A 23,824-nucleotide genomic window follows, 5' to 3' on the forward strand; every position below is an offset into this window, starting at 1 on the left:
TTACCTTCAAAACATTAACATTTAAGCTCTCTTATAGCAGCACAATTTTATGTAATGTGACATGAGGATAAATTGCTAAGTGACTTTATGCATCTGGAAAGAGGAAAAGATACATTTATATTGCATGGACTTGAGGTCCATGCTTGGTAGAAACACACCTTCCTTCATGTTTCACTCAGGTATATTCTTTTCTATTCCATTCTAAAGCTTATGGCAGAAGAAAGCAGTGCATTAGGGCCAAATTGTGTATCTCATATTGCTAAAATGGTTGTAATACCCAACGACCCTGCAATAATTTTTAAGATGTTCAAGGGAAGTACTAAGCACTAGAAATGGTAACCAGTGTGAATATCCTGGCTTTATTTGGAACCATAAAGCAAATAATTGTAAAATGTCGTGTGTAACAATTATGAAACATGCTTGTCTTCTATGCATTTATATGGTGTATTTTACTACAATACCTATATATGTTGAAATCCCTCCAGCATATTGTATCAAAAATACTAATTTCCATACATGTACTGTAGTCTGAAAATTCCAAATTACTACAATTAAACCTGGCAGGACACACAGCTAGACAGAAAGCCACTGATTTCTACAAAGCAATCACACTTAACTGTTCAGTATGGCTCAGCTCTGGGTTATACAGGAAAAGAACAAAGACCTTAACACAGTTTTCAGTGGAATGTCACCCATGTTAAATCCAACATTTATTATAGTCATTCCTTAAGGAGCCTGAAGCATAGGAGTACACAGACGCAATGCTTTCACTTTCTAACCCAGACTATGATAAAGATCCATTGTCCTGACAACATGAACTGTTGTGCACAGAAAAAGAACACGAAAAATCAACATCATACCTTCCTGAAATACCTCATTTCAGATTTTTATTGACATTATTTAAGATGTCATACAACTTACTTCCTTCCTTCCTAACACATGAAATATGTTGATTAAATGCAACCTATGATATCTCTCCTTATTCAATAGGTTTCTAGATCTTCACAAGGAGTTGCTCATGATACTCCATACTATACAAAGATTACTTGAGTTACAAGAAAAATTGTCTTTTTAAAATCTAAAGTTTAAGTTTGCATTATATTATTCAAATGAAATTGCTACTACTTCTGCATGTAATAAACTTGTTAACTTATCTGAAATGGATTAACAATACGCATCTTCAACTTGGTCATAACAGATAGTTACCATTTTTAGTTCATACCAATCTAGTACAAAGACGGTAGCTTCAGATATTCAGATGAAACTCTACAATTACTTTTTTTGCAAGAGACAGGAAAGAAAAGCACAGTCCATAGGTATAAAGAACTCCAGATCCCAGACCACAAAGCTACTACATATCGGCTGTAAAATTTTCAATATGACAATTGCTTTTGTGCTTGTATGTTTTAAATAGGATAAAATGCTGATATTCCAGTAAATATAGTATGTTTGTTCATTGAGCTGCTCAGATTCCACTAAGACAGAAATCATTATTAATGCCAATTCCTTATAAACAATCACTGGATAGTTTAAGTTGATAGGGACCTGTAAAAGCCATCTAGTCCAATGCCCCTGCCATGAACACAGATATATTCAACTACATCACGTTGCATAGACCTCTGCTCAACCTGGGCTTGAATTTTGTTTCCAGGGTTGGGGCATGTACCATGTCTCCCTGGGTAACCTGTTCCAGTGTTTTACAGGCCTCAGCATAAAAAACCTTGTATCTAAGCTAAATCAACCCTCTTTTAGCTCAGCGCCATTACCCCTTGCTCAGTAACTACAGACCCTCCTAAAATGTTTGTCCCCATCTTTCTTGTGGGACTCCTTTAGGTCCTAAAAGGATGCAGTACGGTATCCTCAGTGTCTTCTCTTCTTCAAGTCCCAATTCTCTCAGCCATTTTATCACATGAGAGGTGCTGCAGTTCTCTGAGCATCCTTGCGGCCCTTCCCTGGACTCACTCTGAAAGGGCCTTGTCCTTCTTTTTTATGCTGGGAGCCCAGAACTGGACACAGTGCTCCAGTCAGATCTCACCAGAGCAGAGCAGAGGGGCAGAATCCCCTCCCTCCCCTGTTGCCCATGGGGTTCTGGATGCAACCCAGGCTTCCAGGGCTGCAAGTATACATTGCCAGGTTATTTCCAGCTTTTCACTCCCAATTTCTTCTTGGCAGGGCTGCTCTCCATGCCTTTGTCCTCTAGGGATGTAAAAACAAATGAAAAACCCTCCACAAAAAGGGGGGGAAAATAACAAGCTTTGTGTATAATGCTTATGTTACAAGTGCAGCTTTGATGTTGAGAAAACAGATCCATGATATTTCATACCTCCTGGCTGACTGATTGGTGAGGTTCTTAGGGAATGCATGATTCCATAACTACTGTTTCCATTAAAAAAGCAAGCTCTATCTATAAAAATCCTCTAGCAGATCTTGCCCTGTAATAAGCAAGACCAACATGCTATTCTAGTGAAAAAGAAACAAAAGTACAAACTACGCCAAATACGTGCATGAGAGAAGCATAGCTTATAAACACTTATGGGCTTTTCACAGGAAAAGCTGAAGTGGTGGGCAGGAACATATGACCCATAAAATAATCTGAATCAAATGCAGTCCAAGATTTTCTGCTCATATTTGTTCAAATTCCCCATTATGGACATATTCCAGAGAACTCATAAGGAAGCCAAAACAAGGATTCCCAATTTCGCATAGTTGCTGCAATTGGGCAGAATTTAACTCCTGCTTCTGGAATTCATTCTGTAAGCCCAAATTCTTCACATTAACCTCATGTTTGACAACCCCCTTGAATGTGTGATCCACTAAATAACATGGTTTGGTTCTGAAACTAACAGTATCTCACGTAACACCTACTGCTGTCCCAGACTTGACTGCTTCCCAAGCCTCTTAAAACCTTACATTTCACCTCTTGGGAGCCACACAAAATGGACAGTAGATATGCTTCCAAAACAAACTGTTTCACAGTGAGTTTAGTGCCATTATTCTGTTTACAGAAAAATTGAAAAGTACAGGCCATTTGAAGACACTTTTCTTTACATGCTTGCTTTCAGAATTTACTGGCCTTCCATATCACACACTTCAGATACTCTGGATCTTCAGGTAATTTAGCTACCACAAGTAACATCCAGTCTGAGACAGCAAAAATGGATCTCTGCGTAGAGAATGATGGCAAAACCTTGCCTTTAGGTTCCTCTCATGAGATCTAATAAACTACAGACAGGGAGAAAGTGCCTCCATTTTATTTAGTGAGTAAAATTACAGAGTTTAGTATTTGCTACATAAATCAATTCTTTCAGAAATTACTGGGTAGGACAATCTATTAAAATGGGAAAACCTTTTAAAATACAGAAACCCTGACACTAGGTAAATTCTTCCTACCTGTGAAACACTTACCCTTAGAATTTCAGTGTAACACAGAATTAAGGAAATGGAGAAAGCAAAAGAATCCCGCTTTTAAAATAAAATCATCAATTTGAGACAAGCAGGTACAAAAACTATTAAAACCCACTATAAGTTACTCATGCATTCTGAAATCCTCACAGTCACTATGATACCAAACAATTTCAGTAGCATGGACCATAGGTGAGGGAATGAGCTAGAAAGAGTGAGCAAATATATATAAATAGATTTTTGCAGCTGGTTGTGGGTATCAAGGACTTACAAGTATCTATTAATACTGACAGGGACTGGGCAGACAGAAATTGCACTATTAAAATTTTGCACAATAAAGGGAATGGAAGAGTTCTGGCTAAGACACTGGAATTTTTCATAAGTTTATGTATTTGCTCCAAATGATATTTACTGTTCTAGTGTCCACAAACTTGCACTTAAAGAACTCAACCAATACGCCATAATATGAAATGCGTACAATTTAACCCATCCACCCCGAAAGATGAAAGACCTGAGATGACCTTCTTAGAACTCGCAATTACAACAAGGTATGGCATGTTAAGCCTCATGCTTACACAGTAAGCCCTTCTCACTGTAAAAGTGCCAAGCTGTGAGATTACTGTCAGTGTGCCTCCTGCATGCCTTTTTAGCTAGAAGAATGGCACACAGCAAGGTCAAGCAGTGGATTGTCAGGGGCTGCCACATAGTATTTTCAAAGCGCCTACAAAATCTAAAGCTGGGTTGTTTTCTTTGATGAAAGATGAGCTGTTACAGATTAAAGATAAATTAAATATTATTTATTCAATTTATTTCAAATAGAAACATTCTGCAAGTTTGGTTTCTCATCAGTTCCTGGCCTGCAAGACAAACTTCCAAACACAGAAAGGCAAAACCTACCAATGATCTTTCTCTAAGATGATCTGCGGCTCAATTACTCCTGATTTAATTTTCTTTATCTGCAAAAACTTCAATACCTACAAGGAGCTTTGAACCAAAAACAAAGGAAGTTATAGGAAGTTTCAGTTACTGGGAAATTGGCCTGCTCAATTTAGTTCTGAAAATGAGCCAATCACCTTAGTAGCTGTGTAATCATATGAGAAAACACAGCATAAAAATACTTTTAAATTTTAATATAAATTTGGTTTAAAATGCTCAAAAAAAAAAAAATCACTAACTAATATTCCAAAAAAGTGAGCACACAAGAAGTGGCAAGGTTGACTCCAGAAAAAAAGTTCCTTACTATACTTGGAAAGCAAGTAGGTTTGATAAATACATAACCATCAGAAGGAAACACGAATCTGCAATCCCAAATTTTAAATTTCTTTTTCTCACAATACTTTGGAAATTTTCAACACTTTAAAGCATTACTCAGAATAACATGAACTCTTCTTCAGAAACCACCCAGAAAATGCAGCTAGACACAAAATTTCACCTGTAATATTTTGGGTAGCTTCTGTGGTATTTTCCCACCCACTCAAACCTGGTTGCAGAGTCCCCCATGAGGACACTCCCTAAAAGTACTAGACGGAGTTGCAGCTTCCCTTAATTCCTACACTACAAGATGATTCTCAAGAGGTAAACTAATGCAAATTGCATTAAACTACGGAGTTAAACTACAGCTGACAACTATTATATTTTTTTACAGGATAGGACCAGTTTTCATAACTACCATGTGAATTGGGCAGATGCTTATTTAAAACAGCCTTATAAATAGCATAGTTGTAACTGATTTAGATATAATGACATTCATCTTACTCAGAGGAATTAATATTTCTGCTGAAAATGCATTGAATTATTTTACTACTACTCATTCATTGAAAAACTGAATACAGTTTCTTATTTGGAAAACAAGACTTTGAGAAATCACAGGAAACTACCATTAGGCTTTCTCATAAATTCACTGTCTACTCAATGTATCATAATTGTCCTCCCTAAGACAAAAAAATTTATGGGCAAAAACTGGACTAAGCCTTACACTATTTATTTAGAGATAATTTAAAGAATCTGCCTTTAAAATTGCAGATGTCCAATGCAAAAACTTCACTACTTACAGGCTTGCACTGTCACAAATATAAACATTTGTTGCTTTAAAAATATTTTTCATGAGTTCCTTTACAGAAAGGAGAAAAGTATGAGAGTCACAACAGATAGGGATACAAGCCGGAATGAGAAAGAGTGGATCAACAGAATGCCTGATCCCTAAAAGGCACCTTAGGAAGAGCAATTAATTATGACAGAGTACTGGTCTGAAAAAAAAAGAAAATAAAAAGTCCCAAACTAACTGGCTGTCCTCACCAAAGAAAATTCTAGATAAGGCAGCATTTAATCACGGAACAGAGAAACAACTCTGAAGGACTCTGAGAAAAGAAATGTAATAAATGCCAAGTCAAAACAAATGAAGCTATTAAAACAAGTAGTTACTGACAGAAATCCATGTCAGAATTCTTAAACTACTTTCTATTGAGATGTACTGTGAAGTTTACTCTCACATTGTTATTTCCAGAATTTAAATTTAGATTATACACTTCTAATGAGTCAAAAATTATCACATGCTTATGTGTGACCCAACATTTAACCTTGTGTGCCTGCACACCCATGTACGTCATCCAAATGAGACAGCATTTTTGAAACACAAGGAAAAGTAAATGTATGGGAAAAAACCCAAGTGATATAAAAGAAAAAAAAAAAACAGTACATGGGGATTTACAGTTTCTCCAGAATTTTAATGTTGTCTATAGAAAAAAATTATGGAGATAAAAACCAATTTATTTTCAGATGGTCTTAAGGCATCTGAAAGAATGCTCATAAAGACCAAGACTTGACACTGTAGACCAAGCAGAGATTGTCCTTAAAATGATTCAGCACTCTGTGTCACAGTGATCTTATAAAACAGGCATGTGCTGTTTGAAGACACTGAGGATGATTAAGCCACTTAAATTTTTCTTCTGAATTTCTATTTCTGACATTTCTGGTACTCAGCAGAAAAAGTAGCAAATTAACTTCAAGAAGGAATGTCACTGAAAAATATTTTCGTTCACATATTTAAGACAAGATCTTTACTTTGTGGCATCAGTTCTTCAAGGGACATACACTGACTATTTGAACTGCAAAAAGTTACAAATCTGGTGGCACTGAGAGCCAACTGATGCCCAGAGATACCACACATAGCCTGATATGCACATCTGCCTTCTTTGCAGAGACCAGCATGTTCCAGAACACCCCAAGTAACAGGCTGGTTAGAAAAAGATACCTTCACAAATCCAGACAATGCATGAAACTTTTAATATTACTGAGCTAAGAAAGAAAAACTTCCACTGCTGCATAAATCCTAAGTAACTTTTCCATCCTCCAACTAATTTTCCAAAGTTGACAAACGCATTTTTAACATGAGAGAAAAAACGAAAAGGTTATATGTATAACATGATTTCTTTATTTTTTTGCTTCCTCCTTTAAATTAAAGAATTAAATCCATGGTTTGCCTGTAGTACATAATAGCAAAAGAACAGGTAATACACAGGCTAGTAGAGGCAGACATTAATATAAAATTTGTACTCATTCATAGGACATTGCAACTCTAATAAAGGTTATCAGCTCTTTCTGACACCTGAACTGCCCTAGAAATATACACCCTGCAGTGAGGGATGGGAAAATACCACTATTTTTGTGATATCTATGAAATACTTGACCGAAAAAAACAAGCCAGACTTTCTAACGTTTCCATGAAAATAACTAATATCAATTAGACCTCTAGCTTCTGCTTTCATTCTAGATATTTGAATTAATTAACTGAGTAAGATAACTCTTCAAAGCCATTTTTTCCACAACAGAAGTTTTGGTCACACGTAGAAAAATAAGTTCTATTCCTGATTTCTACAGGTCTTCCAGAATTTATTTCCTGCATTGTCCTGGCTCCAGCCCAGATCAGCATGTGGGGGCATGGACAAGACATTATACTACCCAGTTACACCTCATGTAAGTGCCAGGGACAGGGAAAAGGGACTCATCCAAGAAGGGTGCTCCTTTTCCAGTCACCAGAAGCCATTCACCTCTGCTTAACTGTCCCAGGTGTGGAGACCATTTTCCATGTAGATTACTCTCTTTGCACACTTTGGCTATTCATACTCTTTATCAATACTGTTACTCTTTGCTTTCATATCCGTTGCTGAATCCAGTAAATTTTTCTTATCTCAACTCATGACCTCTGCCTTTTGTGTCACCCACCAGAGGGAGGGATGGGAGCAGCTCATGGTTTTCTTTTTAATGGGAGTACTAAATGGGGGAATACCATTCCCAAACCATGACATGGTTCATACTCATTATTATATGAAAGATGACCTAAGGGGCCTCTGTACTGCAAAAGATCACTGTGACTGACTGAGTTCAACCCTTATTTAAGCCCTTGTGTTTCACCGCATGAGAATGCTCACTGGTATTAATCCTACACATCCAAATAATCTAAATCCAAAGTCTTTCTTCTTTCCATATTTGGTTATTTGAATATTTATTAATCTTTATTTAAAATGGTATGTCAAATAAACATTCATGAATAGTGCACAAGGTAATGCAATAAAATACTATCCAAGATACTAAGACTTTGAAAATAATTTTATTAGGCTTTAAAATACAAAGGAAAGGATAAGCAGGAGTAAAGGAAGAAAGTTCAGTGTGATTGTTGTGTGATCTGGATACTGTTAGCAGCAAGTATGCGTAGTCCCTGTATACTGCTAAGTGCTCACCTGCACATAAGAGATGCCATTGCAGCAGTTGTAAAACAATATGTGTGGTAGACTCACATTCATAAAAATCCAAAGCCGTCTTTTAAACAAACAGCAGACATTCCTAGAGTCAACAAAACTGCTCTCCAAGGATTCTATTGGAGTGGTCTGCAGTTCCAACAGTTTAACATAAATCATTCGTTCATCAAAAATCCTGTGAAGACTTGTTCACAAGAGAGGAAGTGTAACTGCATGTCACTTACACTCTCCCTTCAAATCCAGTCCTTTTAAATTATTTATTCATCCCCACCATAAATATTTCAAATACTTGTTATCATCCACTTCATTTTGCTCTTGATTCAAGCAAGAGTACTCTGTACCTGTATTTCCCATTATTCTGTTTAGCGCACAAACAACTTTTCAAAAAGATAACACTCACATGCCAAATAAAGAGAAAACCTGTTATCTTCAATTTGTGTTTTCCATAGTAATGCCAACAAAGTTCAATATAGTGTGAGCATTGCTGTTCCCTGGCCAAATTTAAAAACATTTTATGTATTTTAACACTGATAGAAACAATATGCTATTTGTGCTTCTTTTTAAAAGTATATTGTTGCAATGGCCAAAAAATGGATCAAGGCATTGTAAAAGGCATGTAAAGAGGCAGTCACCATTTTGTTTTGACTGTGTTTTCAGTTCTCAAAGAATAACTTAATCTCAGTATCTTCACTTCCAAATATCCCATCTTTACTCAAAGTAAAGAAAGTAGTAAAAATATGAAATATTCAGTTCAGAACATTCATATAATATTGTATGTACCAATGTTCAGCATTGCATTGCATTTATCATTGCTTGTAACATTGCAACCCATTCTTGCTGAATAATAAATACTGCATCAAAAGTACAGTCTTGTGACAGATAAACATGCAGGGTATGCACTTAGAAAGACCTAAATTTTTTTTTCCTTAAGGGGTAAGTTACAGAATTGTACAGTCTTAAGGTAATGCATACCTTAAACATAATTGGCAGAAAGAAAACCTAGAAGTCTACTATCCCTTCAAGCACAGTAGAGGACATTAGCTTCCACAAAATCTTGCACTATAAAGAAGTCAAGGGTCTCAGAGAGATGAGGTTGAGGATCCCACGTTTTAACTGTGCAAGGTTTCCTGCCACAGCAGATTTGGCCTTGAGATGAAGAACACCTTGCATCAGTCTTAACACAGAAATGGTACCAGCAGCTCCTAAAGAAGGCTTTCCACAGGCTACACCAGCTAAAGCTGACCCAGTAAAGGGTCTCTAAAAGAGCTGATAAAAAGTAAAAACAGGACATAACAAGATCTCTGAACTTTGTTAAAAAGGGCAGTAAAAACTATAGTTATGTTCTGTTTCATGTTTTATTTAAGCACCTCACAGCCAACAAATACACGCCTCTTAATGTTCTCACAAAATATTTCTGGAAACAAACTCAGTTTTTGAGTTTGTACCTATCTGTAGGGGAAACGTTCTAGAACTTTTCATATTACCATATTACAAATCTATTAAAATCCGTGTCATCCACCAAAAAGCATGGTGTGATATACAGCAAAGAAGCTTGGCCTTACTAAGTTCTGCAGAACCAAGCAACAGAGATCTTGCAAGTACACTCTAGGAACAACTGGTAATCATGAACTCTGGGGCACTCAGTTGAAGAGATGAGTAATACGCCATGCCTTTTTATCAAAGATCAATATTCCCCAAGAGAATTACCTTGTTAGTTGCTCTCCATAGGATGACCTGTTTCTTAAGTTGAGTATGCCTTTCTTTACAGCTTCTGTTTGATTCTCTCACATTGGAAGACCAAGAGAAACCAATTATTTTGTTTTCTTCTAATTTTTACAAAGTTTGCAAATCTGTTTTAACTCACTTTGGATATAATCCTTCCCAATCTTTGCACCACATCAATGATCCTTAGAAAAATGCCACAACTTGTATCAAGTTTAATATAAATAAAATACATTTACCTAATTTTTGTTGTTAAGACTTAAGAACATATCATGCATATATATGAAAAAAACATTTGCTTCATTTTTATATAGGAAGGTAACATACAAGCAAATGTAAAGAAATGGTTAACTTCTACCTAATTTTTTCTCAATAACTAGAAATATTTAAAAGATAATGCCTCTCACCCTCAAAACCACACTTTCCATTGCATACAAAAAATTGCTTTGTTCAGCTTACTATACTTTTTCCTCTTTAGACAAGATGAAACATGACTGGGTAAATAAGATTCAGCAGTTACAGGACAGACAATTATCAGTCTAAATCTTACAAATCCTTAGGATGACTAAAAATTCCCACAACATTTATTTATTTTTACAACACTATAATTTTTAGTCTGGTACCATAGCCAAATTCTAATTGGAGCAATTACAGTCTACTTAAATTCTCCATCTAAATCAGCAGGAAATGGCTTCCTTCAATTCTGAACAAGTATTACTGGTATGTCCTGTTAAACTTCTGGAAAAAAAATTAAAATATCTCCAAATAATTCTAAAACCTGAAATACAGCAATGCTATCATTTTGGAAACTGGCCAAATCAGAGTACAGCCTTGGGCTGTGAAGAGGCCCAAGGCTGTACTTGTTTCAGGGACATAATTACAACATGATTAGTATCCCTTTGGTGCTGCAGGGAGAAACAGTTCTCTGTTCTAAAGAAGAATGAACTATAACTCAGGTCCAAATAGAAGGTAAGTCCTTGCAAATCCATCTGGCAAATTCTTTAACAATCACCTTTACCTGCTGCCTCAAGCCAGGAAAAGTGTCACAAGATGCTAACACTAAATTAAGTTTTGTTAAAGATCTCAGCACATTTTCTAATGACACGGAGAACAGAGGATTAACAGATACACACTGTTACTAAAGTCTTCCAACACGTGCCATCCATTCCCTTGAAAAATGTTTATGGTCCTAGATTTAAACCTGTCTACCTACCAATCCTCACACAACTGCTCTTGCTACTCTTTGTCCCTCTTCAGACAGATTCCCAGTGCATTTTGCCAGGCAAAAAGAGCTGGCCAAGCTTCCACTATATTTCCCAATCCAAAATTTACATGTAATATTGCCCTCATTCTTCATTTGCCCTCTTGCAAAATAAACTGCCTTCTCTTTTAAAGATTTTCCTGAAATTTTCTAGAAATGTTTAGATCAGGATAGATCAGCCCTGAAAAACTTCACACTACAGAAGATGCTCTGCTTCTTCCTTCCCCCTCTCAGCTTACAACCATGTGAAAAAGATCCCACCAGGTTTTTACACCATCAGAAGAAAAGGCACCACAGAAAAATAAGTTCTGATCATAGCTCAAATAGCCAATTTGATGATCACAACTCAAACAGTCTAACAGCCAACTCAAATAGCTTTAATTTTCCTCAGTCACCAAATTAATGCAAGCCTTTTACATAAAACAGGATACTAAACCAAAAAGAAAATATCAGAGGAAATTAATACCACATCTACCTATTATCCTTAAAATGTACTTGATAAACCACTATTCCTTATGCTACTACAAAACAAGCATTGTAATGCATCTGGATAAATACTCACAAGCATGTTGTGGTTTGTTAAGTATCATCGGTTTTGACACAAATGGAAGTGAATGATGACAAATTAGCAAGTCATTTAATCTAAGTATTTATTTGTTAAATGTAACTAATCATCAGTATCAACACAGATCAAAGAAACACAGAAAAATCCTTTAAAACAGCACTACAAAGACTTGCAGAGATCAAAATAACTTACATCAATTTAGGGAAAAATGTACTGCAAGCGAGAATTCATACATTTAATACAATATCTAAGGCTTGGTTAAAAAGTTGTGTTTGGTTTGTATCACAGGTGATTTATGCAAATTACAAAAATGCATAATACTCAAAAGATACCAGTGCCAATTCAAAACATTGAGCAATTAATTGCTGTTAGTCATTTTCCCATAAAAACACCAAGAAGGTATGAAAAATTCCCATCAAAAAAAATAACCACCAGCTATTCCTTCCACCTTAATGTTTATTTAGTAAAACAACTCATGTAAGCTGGGCAGTCCTGGGCTAACCCTGGACTCAAAAGTTGTCAGCCTCACAGCAAGCCAAAATTGACAAATTTCTCTACTGACAGTCTGTCATAAGAAAGCAAAAACAACTGAACAAGCAATAGTGAAAAAAACCCCACATCTAAAGTCAGGCTTGAGAGACAGTGGGAAAATGTCAGGGTGAAGCCAGTATTTAGGTATATTTTATTTGTCATACAAAATTCACAACACTTCAGATTACAAATTATAGACAACAACATCTTGTGCTAAAGAAAAATTTGATTCCTTCAGGATCAAAACCACATATATTTGTGTTTTCAAAAAATTACTTCAGCAGCAAAATATGATAATAAAAGAGAGAGTCTCACACTACATCTGGGAAAAAAAAAATTGAGCTTTCAGTTTCTTCTGTCTCAGTTCTGCACCCATGCATACCAATCACCAGCTATGTACAAGCAAGAGAAAGGAATCACAGAGTTCTCATAACTGCAACACCTGCCTTCCTTGGGGCTCGCAGGATCATACTGTGATCACCAATCGATCAACAGGAAACCAGGAAAGCACAGCTGCTTCCTGATTCCCTTCACAGGAAAGAAAATAACTGAGTTCATGAGCAGCAGTAAGGGAAGGCTCTAGACCCCAAAGGCCTCTGGCATTCACACTGACACAAAATCTCCCCAGTTATAAATTAACTGTTTAGACTGAAAACCCACAAGTCTCATATTTCTGCTGCTCTGCTTATTCTCAACCAAATCTATTCTAGACTGTTTTGTAACTATTGTCTTAAGTTCAGAAAAACTTAAATCACACCAGACTGCAAGTTACCTTTCTGTCTGAAACTTTTCATTAGGGTCTTTTAATTCTGGTCGCCAGTAACTTCCCTTCATCAAGCCAGTTGTAGCATTATTCAGATATGTATGAATAAAAAATAAATACTAGTATCTTATTAGAAATTAAAGCAGACCATCAGCACAGTGACTACTGAGAAAGACAGAGTAAAGTCAGCTGTTTCTGCAAATTGTTTTGCCTTTGGAGAAGTTGGCAGCAAAGAAACAGTGATTTTAATATAATGTGACCCAGAGCAAATGAAACCCACTGAGTCTTATCATGCCCTCAGGAACACAGACCAACTCCACAGTGCCCAAACAGCCAGAAGTTAAGAGAATTCCTAACACAGATCAACAGTGAATAAACTTAGGGTATATGTCATCCTCAAAGAAAATTCCGGATTATCTCTTTGTGGTTCTCTGAGACAGAACAAGTCATCTGTGGGGTACAGATAGGATGACAGCAGATACGGGACTAAAATGTACATTCTGATAATTATAGAAATCCATACGCAACAGTGAATCAAGTGAGTCAGACAAAGAGATATAAATATCTAAGACACCAAAATTTCCTACCACTTTATGCAGGTTAACAAAATTTCACACCACTTATGCAGGTAAACAAAAAACAAAAAAGAAAACTTTGTCATCACGTAAGTTTAAGCTTACTCTGAAATTTAGTTATGTCGGCTTAAGAAGCTCCTCTCAGGCATTTAAAATGAGTTCTCAAAACTTTAAAATACAAGTTTAAAACATGCAAGGAAAGAGATGTTACAGAAAAAGAACTAACCGAATCGTGAGTAAAAACAAAAGAAAAATCAAAAGGAAAATTTTGGGACCCCTGGAAATTCAGAGTTTTTTAGTTTGGTTTACATTTGTGTAACAGGACATACAGGTCTTTTTCTGTTACCAGATGGTTCAATATAGCAATAAGTAGGGCTGTTTTCACAGGACTTCTATCATTGTTGTTACACATGGAAACCATCACACAAAAGCCAATGCCACAAAATATTTGATCCAGGCAGTTTTGAAGAACAAACATCAAACCTTTAATCTTTTCACAAAATCATCAAATAATCAAGGTTGAAAGAGACCTTTAAGATCATTCAGTCCAACCCAGCACTACCACTGTAACCCTTAAACCACTAAACCACATCAGTGCTAGATCCAGATGCCTTTTCACTAAATAGAGGAAGGCTGTTTAACTGGATATCTGTGATACCAAAGTTAGGCCGTTAGTGGTTCTCTTGGTCAGGCACTTATTTAGAAAAAAGCAAACCAAAATAAACACAAGTAAACAAAACCAACCAACCAACAAGCCCTCAGTCACCGGACTTAATTTCCTAAAAACAGAACACAACTGTTCTCCCTAGATTCAAGCCCACCTCTGCCTCCTCTTTCTCATATAAAATTCAACATATGCCTTAGGAAATAAACCATTTAAAATAGCCGTAATAAATATTTATTTCTCTAGTTCTTTCATAACATAAAAACAAGAAGTAAACAATATACACTAAGTGATGTTGAATTACCCTTCAGACTCAAATGTGTATTTTTGTTTTAAATCCTGATATTTTTAAATTAATTTGCATTTCATGAATTATCATTAGAAAAACAGAAAAAGTGCAAGAAAAACCAAAAACCTGCATTTTGAACAAGTCATACATCACCTGGGAACTCCATCAAAAAGGAATGGCCCTCATACAAGTCAGAGCCCACTCAAAGGATTAAAACATCAAAGAGAAACTACTTACATTATCTTCCTCCTCTGTATCATCATTGTCATTGTCATCATCACTATCCTTGAACCCAGGGGGAAGTGGTGGCCCGATGAATTCTTCATCATCATCATCATCATCATCATCATCATCACTATCCTCAGCTGGACCTTTAGCAGAACTCTGGGATTGCATAGAAGGACCACTTAACGCCTCATTTGAGGTGTCCTCACTTTCACTGCACAATGACTCTCTGCAAGAAAAATTTAAAACGTTACTATTTGAAGAACATTGTCACTTCCACTGTAATTTTCAGATAAAAGATGTTGAGCACTCTCATAAATCAGTAGAAACCAAAATTAGCAGTAAAACGCACACTAACTTTTATTAACAGCGTGTAGGCCCACCATCATCTTTTGAAACACTCCCAAGTGTTTCAAAAGTTTGATTAAATTACCATTCTGCTGTTACCCAGATGAGTCAGGCAAACACATTATTTTGGCATATGGAAATTTCTGAAAAGCTGAGTTGTTGTGTCTGTTCCTACAGTTTATTCAGAATAGCCGCGCTCCCTCTGCTGGCAGTTCCCAAGCCACGCACTCGAACGGGCAAAAGGGCTATTAAGAGAGAGAAGCTCAACTTTCAGACTTCGTTTGGGAGCTTATATTCTCAGAATTTTTAAGTGAGCAGGCTGAAAAAAATAGCCTTCTTTTCCTGTTTCTTTTTTTAACTCAGTGGTATTGTTTTGTTTGGGGTTTTTGTTTTTTTTTTTAGTTTAGGTTATCACTTTAAGACTATAATAAAAATCACAAAAGTTTAGGAACATAACGAAAGATTAAGAGAATTTATTCTGACCTATACAGCCATACAAGCAGATACTAAATTACACAAGAAAAAATTTTGTTGGGCAAGTGATTGAAACTGTGCTACAGGAAGAAAAGAGAATAAATTAAAAACAACATGACCTAGGTCATCAGATGTTACAGTGAAGAGCAGGCTTTGTATGCCTGATAACTTGTCTAATTTAAAGACCTATATCAGAATATGACTACCTAACAAATCCAACAGAAACATAAAGAGCTTCTCTTTATGGGCAATTGATTTCCTTTTACCAAAGGAAAGGTTTTCCAGCATGTGAGGCATAATACTACATGCAAAAGAGTTGTATTTTGAAAGTTAATATGCATTCCTACATTAGCAAACCATGCATCTTTTTCCCAAAAACCAAACTATTTAATCACTTTTGGAATGAAACTAAATAGAAACTGTTCCAGTGATAAGGATGTATACAACATAATGATTCAAGGAAGCCATTCCAATCCTTGAGTCCCAAATTTTCAGACACCCAATAACAGAATCTACCTTTTTTCCAAATTACATTTATAATTCTCTCATTTGCTGGGAAGGAAACTGATCAAATCAAACATTTCAGTATTCTGAGGGGCAGCAGAGCCATTCTGCATGTGACGTGGCCAGAGCTGCAGTGCAATTTTTCACCACACTCCAAGCACAGCAGGGAGAGCCAAATACTCCAGCAATAGCTACAAGTATCCTCTCTCCTGACTGGGATACAAAGATAAGAACACACCAATGCAGCCAGACCAAATGCCCATCTACCTTGGATGCACACCGAGAAGAGCAACAATAAAAAAATCCTGGGAGTTGTGCAAGTATGTGGGCATATCCCCCCCATGTGTTCATTCTCTGCACATGACTCAATTTTCTCAGGTTTTTCCTTTTCATATACGAACAGATTCTTTCACTTCTCAAGATGTAATTATACTTACGCATAAATTATGTACGCTAGCTATTGTAAACATTTCTCTACAGCAAAATAGCTCAGGAGAAAAAATAATCATTAGGTGTATTTCACATTATTTTGGAGTGTCTTTTTAACAACTGAAAAATTAGTATAAGGGCTACTCTGATAATTTAAGAAAAACTCCAATAATTAAAACAATTTAAAATCCAGTAAAGTGTTGACATTATCAGACAATAACGTATGCATATTAGATCAATATAGTAAGAAACATCTTTTTTATAAAAAGAACTAGAAAATCCTGTATTTCAGACTAAAATTGTCAGTTGCAGGATTGTTCGTCTGAATTAAGACTGTCATAATGGCATGTCTTTCTAGTTTCATGTTTTTACTTTTAAGAACTAAGGTACATATCCTTTTTTTACATGGAAATATAAAACTTCCAGGAGAGCTTTACAGATTAAGCCCTTCCTTCTTAATGCTTAGTAAAAAACAAAAACAAAGAAAATTTACTATGAGCAGAGCTCTGTTGAGTTATCAGAGCCTACCCAATAACTCAGCATACTGAAACACACTTGTTATCTTCCTTTACATTAAGGCCCTGGATGTCTCTCTTGTCAAGTTAGTTAGAAAAATGAGATAATTATGGAAAGCCTCTGTTTTACCTGACCACTCTCCACCTTATAACTTGTTTAAATTGCTTATGTATATTGGAGTCACCCATTTACAATACACAATCATGTAACATTTAAATTCTTGCCATCCTTCATTATGTCATCAAATGGGTATATAAGATCATCAAACCAAACGGAAGTACAGAATATTCTTCCTTGAGCACCAGACATACATAGGATACACAAAGTAGTAGTATATTGTGCAATCAAGTATTTTAGTGAGAGTGTCCGGGTTTTCCAAAGACCAACAAGCAAAACCAAAATTTTCTAATAAAAATTTGTTCAGTCTGAAACTCTACAAGTTTGTCTATAATAACCTACCACATATAGGCTCATATAATATCCTCCCACATTTCAGCCCATAATATGCATATATAGAGGCCTAATAGAGTCTTGCATGGGTTGTTAAAACTTCCATAGATACAGGAACCTAAAAATGTACAACATATTCATGTCTGCCAACCCTGCCAGACAATGGAGTTATGTGGTCCCCATTGCCCTCAGCTACTTCTGATTTCCCAGAATTTCAGAATCTAAACTGCAAAATCCATTGAATATATTGCTTGTCAGTAACAGACAAAAGTTAAAGAATAAAACTTCAGACTGAAGTAAAAAAAAAAGCTTTCTCTACCTCATCATTACTCCATAAAATCTGCACACAGAGGGAGGCTGTCCACCTACTTTGCCTTCTTCTTCATCAGGTGTGAACAAGAATATTCTATCTACAGGTAGGCATAATAGCTGCTAATAAAGTCATCACATGTTGTCACTGTATTTGCCCTAATATTTTTGAAAAATACATGGATAACAACATTGTTCTTATTTTTATAAAAGTACACAGAACATGATCAAGGACGAAACAGGAAAACTGCCTCTTAAATTTACATAATGTCAATATTTGCAAATATTAACAGATCTTTAAGGAAGATTTTTTTTTAAAGTTTAAAATCAGTATTCCCACTGAAATACGTAAGATAACAAGACCCATTCACAGAAGCTAAATGATACTTATCAAAACAAGTCAACACCCTCCTCAGATAAGAAAGCTACTGTATGGAATCTCCCACCGTATCTAATTACCTTTCAGTTAATGTGGACCCAGGTCTTGTTGCCCTGGATGCTGAAACTGATGAGGCAGCATATGGAATTCTAAACTCCTTTTCAGTCTGGTCTTCTTTTTCTCTTTCACGGGCCTCTGAATAGGGAGACCACAAAAATAACAAATAATCAAGCCCTTTAAAATTACTAAAATTACTGGCTTGCTAATGATAATAAGACAGGGGTTTTTTTCAGACCCAGATGAATACTTGAAAAGGTAACAGCAATTAAAGGATTTAAGATACTTTTTCATTTATATTAAATTTCCATTGTCACTGCAATGGTCACTCAACAAAACATAAGTTGATCATATAAGGATGCCAATACTTCAATTATTTTCAACATTATACTGAAAGAGTGTGATCACTTTAGAGAAATCAACATAGTGCAGTTAAAGTATACAGACGTGTAAACAGGTGAATTTTAAATAACTTAAGCACACAAAGTGTTGCATACATTAGTAGTTGATTCTTACTGCACGCATTGAAAAAGGATCCCTATGAAACACTGCAATAAAATCAAAGCAAACAAAAACTTCCATCTCATATTACATAAGAAACATTGTATTTCATCTCTGTTAAATAAACAAAAAAGAAAAACATTTTTTCAGCAAAGCTAGGAAACACTTTCCACTGAAGAGAAACACAAACAGCTAACACCCTCAGACAACATCAGCAAATCAGTAACTTTAACATCGACGCCCAAGCTGTTCAGAGCTGCCTTCCTCGAACAAAACTGCGTTTGTGGTTTTTTTCTACACAGCCAGTCCGAAACACTTCAAACACCTCCCTGAGGGAGCAAATCAAAATTTAAAACAAAATGTTTTAAAATGCAAGAGCCAACAACGCTCGCACTTCTTACCCAAGACTTTCCTGCTCCTCTCCACTGCAGTTCTTCTCGTTTGCTCAAACATGGCTTCGAGGTCGAAAGTCCGAGCCTTCTTCCCTGGAAATGAAGCAAACGGAGACTGGAACACAAGCCCACTTGGGACTGACAGGCCCCACGGCTTCGGCCCCGCTCCGCCGGCCAGCCCCGGTCCCCCCGGCCGCATCGCCACGTACCGAAGCCGGAGAAGCCCATGGTGGACGCCAGCTCCGGGTCGGCTGTCCCCAGCATCTCTGCATCTGCAACGAGAGGGGAGAAGAAACCAGGGGGGTGAGCGGGGTCAGCGGGTGAGCTGGGCCCGCCTCAACCCCGGCGTCTCCGTCCCTCACCGCCCTCGGCCGCCGGCTCCATGCTACGCCTGCCCCGGATCCACAACAGCGCCGGCAGGAAGGGCGGGGACAAGCGGGCTTCCTTCCTACCGAAGGAGGGCAACAGAGTCAGGGAGTCGGAATTCGTGCTCCTCGCAGCGCCACATAAAGCGTATCTGCGCGTGTTGTGCAGATACTCCTTGAGCTCTGCCAGGCTTGGTACCCTGACAAATTATTCCCTGTGAAGCCATTTCCAGGGACCGACCACCCTCTCAGCCTTTTCCTGATGTCCAACCTGAATTTTCCTTGGCAGAGCCTCATTCTGGTTAACACGGGACCAGACTCCCGGTACTAAAAGCGATTTTAGCATTTACTATAATAATAAGGCCTAAAGCAAGGGGGCCCGAGGGCCGAGCAGTAGCGTTCCCGTCGATGATGCTGCAGCGCCGGCGCTGCGTCTTCTTGGGCAGCGATGTCCCCGATGTACCCGGTGGAGCGGCTCAGCTTCCCTGGGCAGATGCCCCTTTCAATCTTGGGTGTTTTTTTGGTTTGTTTGGGGTTTTTTTTGTTTGTTTGTTTTTTTGTTTTTTGTGTTTTTTTTTTTAATTGTTGGTTTTTTGTTTTGGGGGGGGGGTGTTGGGTTTTTTTTGTTTTTTTTTTTGTCCTTTTGGGTTGGTTTCTGTTTGGATCCTTTCATTTGCCTGAAGGTTTAAGACGCTTGATTGGCCCATTACAGTTCTGTCCAGGCCAGCTCGTTTCGCTGGGGGTGGGGGGATGATGCACTTTACTGAGGTGTAATAGGGTACGTTGAGTACCGTATTCCTTATAACTACCCTTTAAACCCCTTTTACAATATGATAACCAAACTAACAGTACATGCTTAACAATTATCAACAGTTTCTAACCTATTTTTAACTCCTACTTTTCTCAGTTTCTTGTACTGTACAGGCATATTTCTGGCATTCTGATAACTCTCTTCTTTTATTAACATTACTTTTTGGCCATTTTTCCTGTCTACGTTACCTTGTAGCACGATGCTGCTTTGGACAATGCTGGTTACTATCCGGACTAGATATGGAATTGTAGTAATATTACACTTGCTAGTGCACACACCACAAAAAAGGCCAATTTCTTCCACCATTTAGCATTCCAGGCAAACAAGTTGTCCCACCAATCAGATTCTCCAAACAAGGGAGTCCATGTATTTTACAATTCAGTGAGGAAGTTTGGGGGAGATAGCCCTTTTTCCTTAGTTCTTATAAGGTTGTTGTTACTGTTTTTATATAGTTTTTGCATTGTCATCCCTGCCTCTAGATGTTCCACAATACCCTAGGGGGTAAGCAAGAAAGGCAGCCCAAACAACATTTCCTAAGGAGAGACCCATAGATCTGTTCTGGGTCTCATTCTCATTCATAATAGGGCTATGGTAAATATTTGACCCAATTCCATTGGGTTTCTAAGACAAATTTTGTTAAGATATTCTTCAAGGTTTGATTCATCCTCTCAACGCTCCCAGAACTCTGAGGGTGCCAAGGGGTGTGTAACTCCCACTTCATTCCCAGGGCCCTGATGACTTGTTGCAGAACACTGGATGGAAAGTACAGTCCAAATAATAATACTTACTAGTCCATATCTCAGAATAATTTCTTCCAAGAGAACTTTTTCACAGTTTGGGCTGCCTCCCTTCAACCCAGTTTGATGGTAAACTATACCAATAGGTGTTTATACCCTTGAGCTGGAGTTCATTCAGTAAAATCGACCTGAATACTCTGGAAAGGTCTTATGGCTAATTTCCCCCTTCCCAGAGTAGCTTTTTGCATCACCTTTTTGTTGACTTTTTGGCAGGTTAAACAATCTCCTGACGGATCTGGTTATTTCATATATTCCCATCCCAATGTAATATTTCAGAAAATGATCATGTATTCCTTGTGTTCCCCAGTGACTTAATTGGGGTGTCTCTTCCATCACTTTCCTGGTTATTATTCAGTTGAATATCTGTCACCCATATGGGGTCCACCACTTCCCACCCTCTGTTTTTACCCCTCCCATTTTCTCTATTTCTTTTCGCTCCTTGTCATTGAAAATTCATACCCCCTCTTTCCTTATTTTTCCCTGGTCTTCCTTTACCCTTAGGACTATAACTGGGTCCCCCATCTCTAAGGCTGCTTCTTTGGCTGCCAGGTCTGCTAATTTGTTTTCTTGGATTTCAGAGGTATCCCCTTTTTGGTGGCCTTTAATATGGACTATGGTAATTTCTTTTGGTCCTCTGAGGGATTCGAGTACTTTTCTCATCAGACTTTCATGTGCCAGATCTTTCCCTTTTGAATTAAGGTATCCCCTCACTTGCCAGATTTTTCCAAAGGTATGAGCTATCCCAAAGGCATAACAAGAATCAGTGTAGATTGTCCCTATATTGTCTACTAATAAATCTAAACCTTCTTTAAGGGTTATATCTTACAACTTTGTGCAGAGCAATATGAGAGTAATTTCCCTTTTTCTTTGCTTTCCCCTGCTTCAATAATGGCATATCCTGATGCCCTTTTTCCCCACTACAATTTGAGAGGATCCATCTATATACAGGGACCTTCCATATGGTAAGAGGTCTTCCTCTAGGTCTTCTCTTACTTTTGTTTCTATGTCAATTAGCTCTATACAATTATGCTCTAAATTTCCCATTGGTTCCCTGGTTAAGAATTGAGCAGGATTTAAACATTTTGAGGTGACAATCTCTAGATTCTCAATATTCATGAGGGTTATTTCATACCTCAGGATTCAGCTGTCTGTTAGCCACTGAGGAGCTTTTCAGCTTAACATTGTCCTCAAGTCGTGGGTGTGTGTACTTGAATCCTCCCATTGAATGTAAACTTTAGAGTGCCTTCTAATAAGGTAGCTGTGGCTGCCACAGCTTGAATACAGGCTGGCCACCCTCTTGCCACTGGATCCAATAATTTTGACAGATAAGCCACTGGCTTCCTGCTTCCCCCAGTCTTGAGTTATTACTCTATATGCTATCCCTTCATTAACATTAACAAACAGATCAAATGGTTTTCTTAAATTAGGCAGACTCAAAACTGGGGCTTTTGTTAATCAAGCCTTTAAGTCTTGAAACCATTTGGTATCCTCCAGAGTCCAGGCTACAGGTTCTGTGCTTATTAATTTTTCATACAAAAAATCTACAATTTGAATATACTCATCAAGCAGTAATTTACAATTTACAATACATCTGACCTAATAGCTTTCTTACATCTCCTTCAGTCTTCAGTGGTGGAATTGACAGGATCCCCAGAACTCTTTCAGGACTGAGCTTTCTGTACCCTTTTCCAATTAGATGCCCTAGGTACTTTACATCTTCTTCTTTAAATTGGAGTTTTTTCTTTGATGCTTTTAATTCTTTTTCTCTCAGAAAATTTAGTAAATTTATACCTGCCTGTTAGACCTGTTCTTGATCTTTGCCTGATATTAGTAGGTCATCCACATATTGCAGAATTTGTATTTCTTCCCCAGGTACAAAGGACCTTAAAAGATCCTCTAAGGCTCGTCCAAATAGGGACTCTGTCCCTATAGGGTCCAATAGGGACTCTGTGAATCCCTGTGGGAGGTGTGTCCACCTAAGTTGTTGTTTGCGTTTGCACTCTGGATCTTCCCATTTGAAGGCAAACCAATTCCTGCTCCCCACCTCTAACAGACAGGTCCAGAAAGGATCCTTCAAATCTGTTACTGAGAGCCATGCATGCTCTCCTGGAATTTGACTGAGAAGAATATATGGATTTGATACTATTTGATATCTGGAAATAGTTAGTTTGTTAATTTCCCTCAAATCCTGCACCAATCGATAGGTTCCATCAGCCTTTTTGACAGCTAGAATGGGTGTATTATGTGGTGACATGCATGGTTCCAGTATGCCTTCTTCCACGAGTCCCTGTATCACAGGTGGTAGTCCTCTCTGCCCTTCAGGGGAGATGGGATATTGTTTTACCCGAACAGGGGGAATTTCTGACTGCTTTTTTATCTTGGGGTTTTTTAGCAACCCTCGCCCTCCCCCTTCTGCCCAGGCTATTGGGTTAATTTCTCCCATATCCCATTCAGTTAATAATATTATTTGGGGTACCACCCTCTTCTCCTTTGGCACTACTCCAATTCCCATCTTTACTTGCAGGTCCTGCCCCAATAAGTTACAACCTAGTTTCGGGATATAAAGGAAATTAGCCCTGCATTCCTTTGAATATAATTATGCTCTCTATAACCTGGGCTCTGAAGAGTTCCCCTTTTGCTCCCTGCACTTGGCAGATCTTTTTGCTTAGCTGAGCCCCTCTGGGGAGCTTCGTCACACAGGATCGATGAGCACCTGTGTCCACCAAAAACTCATATTCTTC

General features: G+C 37.6%; 1 protein-coding gene across 1 annotated transcript in view; it reads right to left on the reverse strand.

Annotated features, from left to right (window-relative positions):
- WDR70 (WD repeat domain 70) overlaps positions 1-19,525 on the reverse strand; it is a 122,836-nt gene extending 103,311 nt beyond the window's left edge. Inside the window, exons 1-5 of the mRNA XM_058043715.1 lie at positions 19,473-19,525; positions 19,320-19,382; positions 19,120-19,203; positions 18,241-18,355; positions 14,764-14,980 (exon numbers count right to left, since the gene is read on the reverse strand). Coding sequence (XP_057899698.1) covers positions 14,764-14,980; positions 18,241-18,355; positions 19,120-19,203; positions 19,320-19,382; positions 19,473-19,494 — 501 coding nt within the window. The 5' untranslated portion in view covers positions 19,495-19,525. The remainder of the gene's footprint in view (positions 1-14,763; positions 14,981-18,240; positions 18,356-19,119; positions 19,204-19,319; positions 19,383-19,472) is intronic.
- Positions 19,526-23,824: the final 4,299 nt, after the last annotated feature.

Source organism: Melospiza georgiana, chromosome Z (assembly GCF_028018845.1).
Source record: "Melospiza georgiana isolate bMelGeo1 chromosome Z, bMelGeo1.pri, whole genome shotgun sequence".
NCBI lineage: Eukaryota > Metazoa > Chordata > Aves > Passeriformes > Passerellidae > Melospiza > Melospiza georgiana.